We start from the raw sequence: 6,676 nt of genomic DNA, 5'->3' as shown, positions 1-6,676 counted from the left end.
GTTTCAGAATGTTAGAGCACCTCAGACTCCTTGCCTCATCCCTTCCCTGTACACATTACACCGTTGTTCTCTCAAGAGTATTTGGCTTTAATTCTTTGTTATACATGAATTTATATGGTCATGGATCCTGGAGTAATTACCTGGCTGTAGACTAAGAGTTCTAGGCTCATTTATTCAGTTGCACAATTGGAAAATCTACCAGATCAAGAAGATCATCACTCTCAGAAACATGACTGAAAAGCCTGTTTCTTCAAATATGTTTTCTCCTGCTGGTATCTTTCTATGTCAGTAAGCGGCACAGAATCTACTTCAGTGTCATGAAAAATAAAACAAAAATTACCCAATCCTTCACGTTCCCAGTGATATCAGAGAGTGCACCAGCAGCAACTCATCTGCTCCTGGACACATGTATGACCTTGCATGGTTCTCCATTCAACCCAGAAATTCTCAGATCTTGAATGACACACTCAGTCCAAATTCTGTTGCTACTACATCAGTTTCTGCTGCCAAGTAACCCACTATGCACCAAGAATCATCTTTCTAAATCTAGGAACCAGATCCTAGATGTTTTATTGAATGCTTGTTTCTTAGATTAGAACCCACACTTTTCACTATGATTCAAGATTCAGTTCTCTCTCACTACTCTCTACCTAAACTGAGCTAATGATTGAGATCTCAAATAAATAAAGAAGTCTGGGATTAGCTATTGTCCTGCTGGAAATTTTTTTCATGAAAATCACTTCTCATTGATAATACTGTTTTAATAAGTAAGTGTTTCACGATACAAACTGGGCAAATGAGAAGCAACAATAAATTCCAAGATGTTGATTTGGGCTTAGAGGCAGAATATTCTGATAGGCATGAGAGATGACTTGGGCTTCAAAGTCCAGGTCATAGGGAGCTGAAGCAAGTATTGCAACCCAAACTGGGCTAGTATGTGTGGCCAGGGGGTGAAAGTCTACTGGAGTCTCCAAAGGGGATGACAGAGCTCAGACAAGAATGGAAATCCCCACCTGCCAAGGAGACGCTGCAGGCTCCAGTCTTGGGACCCGGGGGTAGACAGGGGTCACAGGAGGCCTGGGTCTTGTTAGAGCTTTCTATGTGGGGCTCTAACACAGCATGCATGTCTGTGTGGATACAGGGCTGGGGGTCAGTTTTCTTCTTAAAGACATTGAAGCTCATGTAGTCGATGCTTTGGTTCAGAGGCCCAGGCTTGGGAACAAAAGAAACAGCCACTCCATTTTTTATCCAGGGTTTAAAGGCTGAAGAACGCTTGGGTTCTGGGTTTTGTCTTCTATTTTTCACCTCTGGGACTTCAAACCACAGAGGTTCATCAAATCGTCTAGTCCCCTTCTTGCACTGGCTGAGAGCTCTCAGCACTGTCTCCTTGGCACAAGGGTCTGGAAGCTCCTCAGGATGCTCTGCAATGTGTGCTCCCTGTTCTAGAGAAGCCAGAGGACTACCTCTTCCCTCAGGAGGGGCAATCTTGACTGTCACCGGGCTGCAGGTCCACCCAGGGTTCCGAACACTCCAAAGCCATCGTTTCATATAGGTGTCCCAGGCACTGGAGAGATCCAGGCCCAGAGTGACGCCTGTGGGATGTCTGATGGCAGAGCGCCTCCAGGTTCCCACCACTCTCTGGGGCGTGTGGAGGTGAGCAGGAACCTTGGGTCCATGACTGTGCTGAACCCACTCAGGCCAAGGCCTAGACCTTCGGTGCCTGGGGGCAGACAGCGATCTCTGGGGTGAGCCCAGGGAGCTGCCCATGTTCACAGCTTCCGGGAACCAAGGACCTGCCGCAGGCAGGACCGTTGGCTGTGAGCACGAGCCTGAGAGAGAATTCTGGGAACCCAAACATATCCTGATGCTTCAAGACATGAGGAACACAGTTCCCATGGGCCTCTCCTTAAGATGATATGCATATGTTATTCATTCTTACTTGTACCTGACCGTTATAATCTCTACAAATCTTACATGTTTATGAATACATGTATCCTGTCATCCAGAAATTCGTTCCTACATATTTTTGCTCCATAGTACTGAGGCTCTCTGGAATTCTTTTGTGACCTTCAATAGGAACAGTATTCTGTGTGGAACAGCCTTATGTATCTGCTTCTTTTCCTTTAGTATTGTGATTATAACAACCATTCCTTTTGTGGAATACACTTCATTTCTCTTTATACCCTAATTCATTCCAGTGCAAGGATAAAGGCATTGGCTCATCACTTACACCAGGTGCCACCATGTCTATTAGGGATAATCCTGCTTCGGGAACTCAATATACAGTGGTTTGTGATAACAAACTAGTCTTGGGGAGTCATGGTAATCCCTGCTTTGTCTTTTTAAGAGTCTACGGTATTTTTTTTCCATTATGCGCCATGTAACACCTGACCAGCAACCTCATTCTAATTTTTTTCCTTGCCATTTTGAGAGAGAAGGTATAATAATTTTTGGAATTCACAGAAATTTCATACAGGCTTCTCACCCAAGTGTATTTTCTTTCACTATAGGAAAAATGAGCACTGTTCATTTGAATGTTCTTAAGAAACAATAACTAGCTTCTATTTCAGTAAGTGTGGTGCATTTCTGTTCTTGCACAATAGTTGTCAAGGTTCACTATTTATCATCTATGGAAATTGTGATGGTAGTCCATAGTTTATGTTTTACTACTGATGTTCATTTCATGTAGACTCCTGTAATATTACCTTCCAAGGCTTCATATATAGCTGTTCTTATTTTTGACCACTGTTTTGCTCTCCCTCTCTGTCTTCTTCCATTTTCTCCATTTTTCTCTCCTTCTTTCTCTATGTCTTATTCTCTGTTTTGTACTGAAAGTATATATTTTATAGTTTGGAGACCAAGTTTGCACCACACCCCCCATTCGTCATAGCAAGAGATCCTTGGTACACTAGGAGTGTGCCCTCAAAGGAATTCAGGAATTCCTCATGGGACCCTGGAATAGCTCTCTCAAGAGTTCTGACAGCATTGTCAGAAGCTCATAGAGAAGACAACAGTACTGACAAATGAAAATTTCCCCTCACTGACTAGTTAACTTTCATTTCTCTAAGGTCCTTAAGTAACAATCTACAGAATACAGCTTTGAAAGCAAAAAATAATTCTAGATTATAACATTCTTGTCAATCATACAATTCTTTATAATGTCAAGAATTTAGAAGCTTGGTAATCTTCTCAGGAATCAATCAATGTAGTGAAAAGGTAATGCCTTTGGGTACAGATTTCTTTATAGATGTACTTTATTCTCCTCGATGATATAATTTCAATTTCCTATAGCCAACTCTAATAAACAAAATGAATATGGTGTTATTGTGCCTGTCCCAGTTAGAATTAACTGCCAACTTGAAACCCAAGGAGTGGGTCTTAAGTAATTGACTTTATTTGATTGGTCTGTGCGTAAATCAATGAATGGTTTTCTTCATTGTTGATTGATATAGGAAGATCAGTCCCATAGTGTGAAGCACAATTTTGCTGATGATCCAAGTTTGGATAAAAAAAGTTAGCTAAAGTGAAAGATTTATGCGATCTGAAGAGAAACTCATCAATTAAAGGAAACAAACAAACAAACACCTCAACCTTCATAACTGCCCAACAACTCCCCCCACCTCCACCTGTGCCCTCCAGTCCTATGCTGCTGCTTAACAACAATACGACGGCTTACTCTGCTACTTGAGAACTATTTTTATGTAATTAATGTATGCTTTCTTGTTTATAAATGCCTGATTTTTTTTCAAAAAAGGAAACAAAGAAAAAGCTTGGCATATTTATCTATTTCTCTGTGTACCTGTTAGTCCTTTTGCCCTCTCTCCCCCACCCCCAGAAACAGATGACATTGTACAATAAAGGACTTTTCGAGTAAAAAAAAAATTAGTTAAATATGAGCTAGCAACTGAGATAGCAAGCCATGTCCCTTTGTGTTTGAGATCCTGACCTGACTTCCCTCAATGAAATAATATTGCCTGTAGTAAAGAATAAATATACCCCCCACAAGTTCTAAGTTGTCTTTAATAAAATGATAAATCAAAGAGCAGAAATCAAACTAGAACATTGTCTAAATACTAAAGTATATACTGTAAATAGAGCACAAATAGAGTACATTCACACAACCTGCAAAAGACCAAGTCAAATAAAACCCCTGAATGTGGAAGAGATAAAGTCATAACCGAGTTGTATAGTCCTTGGCAATGAATGTCTCTTTGATGAGAGGGAGTCAGTTTTCTTCAAGGTATTCCTTGAGTTGCCACTCATGCTACTGCAAAAGACTCAGTACTTACGCACATATAGGCAGCACTAAACAAACCTGGGGTCTTAAATAAAACAGATTATGAAATTTGATTAGTAAATCTTTGATAGGAAATAGTATAACGGAAGTAAACAGAATACAAGTGTATGATCAGAAAATATTGTATTTAGCCATGAAGTTCTCAAACCAAAATAATAAAATAAAATAAAAGCAAATAACATTTTGATAAGAAAATACAGTATGAATACATCACTTGTTACAATTCTTCTCACGGAAACATTATCTTTACATAATGTCCCATTTCTTGTCTAAATTCCTCATTCCCTAAGCAATATTACATATGTATTTGTTGTTCTGTACTCTATACTATCTGAGCAGATAAGTGTTTGTGTTCTCTCATTTTGTCAAGGTGAATCTTTGTTCGAGAGCTTAGGGACAAATTTTGCTTATAATTTTCATTACTTCTCTTCAATTTTACCTTGAGAGTATTCTTAAGTAAATGTTTAAAAACATCTCAATATATAATCGAAATAGCACACAACTTGGCCATTTGCAATTCAAGATTCATTAGCTTTTGTTATCTTCCCAGAGAGGATCACCCATTACAACAGTATGTTTCAATGATGCCATCACTTAACAAAGAAAGATGTACCTGAATCTATTACCAACTTCTACCTAAACTTCTGTCAGCCATCAACAACTACTAATCTATGTTGTATCTCCACAGACTACACATTCAAGGACACCCTTTTTGTGGAGTTGTACAACATGTGGTCCTTCCTGACTGGCTTCTTTTACATTGTTCTGATTGAATCATTTATGCCTATAATGTTCCTGACATGAAATAAATTCCTATGTGTATGTATGTGTATATTTGTGATATATCACACATGTATACACACACACACACACATACACACACACATATACACACATGTACACACTAGAATTATTTCATGACAGGAACAGCATATATATATACATATATATATATGGAATATCACACACACATATCTATATCTATCTATATATCTACATCTATTTATATATACATATCAAGTATCCCTTTATCAGTACATGGATATTTAATTTATCTGTGCATTTATATTATGAATAACACAGCTTTAAACATTCATAGTTAAACATGTTTTAATCAAACATTTTCAAGTTTCTAAAAAACAAAATTTTGGGGCCATTTGGTAATGGTACATTGAAAGATGGCAGAAACGGCCAAAATGTTTTCCAAACTGGCAGGAATATTTAAGTCTCTTCAGCAGAGTGTGAAAGTTCAGGTATCTACTCATTGTCCTCATCCTGCTAATTACCTGGCTTTTGATTCTTGTCTGTATTTAGTGCATTTCAGCAGAGCCTGTCTGTGTGCACTGAATGCATGATGTGGAAAACCTCATGTGCTTTATTTTCACTAGCATTTCTTTGTTTAAGCAAAACAGATTCACAGTCGTTTTTGTTTAGTTAGGCTGTGTGTTCCTTTTTCATTTTATGTCTTCTCTGTCTCTCTCTCTCTCTCTCCACCCCCATGTGTGTATGTGTGTGTGTGTAATGTGTGTGTGTGTGTGTGTATGTGTATTCACTTAAAAATTCTAATGTGTTTATTCATTGTTCGTTATATGCTATTCCCTAAAGAGGTGTCCATACACATACTTAGAGTGTGTTGAGCATATCATACCCACATCTAACTCTCTCTTTGGGTTTCTCACTTTTCTTCTTCATACTAATACTCTTTCATCTCCAGAACAGTTTCGTTTCTACTTTTCTCTCATGGGCACATACTTGATTTTATGTATTTATAAAAAATTGAGGAGACACATGTAAGGAAATCATATATTAATTCCTTCTGAGACTAGCTTTATTATTTGATATGATTATCTCCACAGCATTAATTTTCTTGAGATTAACACAAAATTTTTGAGAGGTTGGAGAAGCATGGAAAAATAGAAGATTGTTTCTACACTTCTCTGTTATTAGACATTTAGGTTAATTTCATAACCTGGCTATTTTACATAGTATTACAATAAGCATTTATGTACAGGAATGACTGTAATGTTTTAATTTAGAGAACTTGGGGTAAATACATGAGTGCTTATGCACAGACACACAGGCACACACACACAAACCCAGACACACACACACATACACACACTTAAAGAAAACAACCATTAAATACCCTCCTGTGGATCAAGTCATAAATCTAATAAGGAATCAATTAGTTTCCTTTGATTGACTTTAAAATTAATTTAACTACACCTGGGATCAAAAACTATCTGTTGGACACTGATATGAAAGATTTTCACAATCAGTTCCTTTCAAGTGTGAAGACCCACCATCAATGTAGGTGACACCCCAATAGCAACCTAGACAAGAAATGAGAAAAAATGTTAAACATTCTTTAAGGTGCTT

General features: G+C 38.1%; 1 protein-coding gene across 1 annotated transcript; it reads right to left on the bottom strand.

Moving 5' to 3' along the window:
• Positions 1-748: 748 nt before the first annotated feature.
• On the bottom strand, positions 749-1,813 carry Pom121l12 (POM121 transmembrane nucleoporin like 12). Its single transcript, XM_021178112.1, has one exon. The coding sequence runs from the start codon at positions 1,765-1,767 to the stop codon at positions 931-933; it is 837 nt and encodes a 278-aa protein (XP_021033771.1). The 5' UTR covers positions 1,768-1,813; the 3' UTR covers positions 749-930.
• Between the last annotated feature and the right edge of the window lie 4,863 nt (positions 1,814-6,676).

This window comes from Mus caroli, chromosome 11 (assembly GCF_900094665.2).
Source record: "Mus caroli chromosome 11, CAROLI_EIJ_v1.1, whole genome shotgun sequence".
NCBI classification, from domain to species: Eukaryota; Metazoa; Chordata; class Mammalia; order Rodentia; family Muridae; genus Mus; species Mus caroli.
The sequence above is the reverse complement of the archived record's forward strand: the minus strand, read 5'-3'. Positions and strand labels throughout refer to the sequence as shown.

Bases quoted from the DNA above. Each gene is read 5' to 3' on its own strand.
- Pom121l12 (XM_021178112.1), bottom strand. From the start codon at position 1,767: ATGGGCAGCTCCCTGGGCTCACCCCAGAGATCGCTGTCTGCCCCCAGG.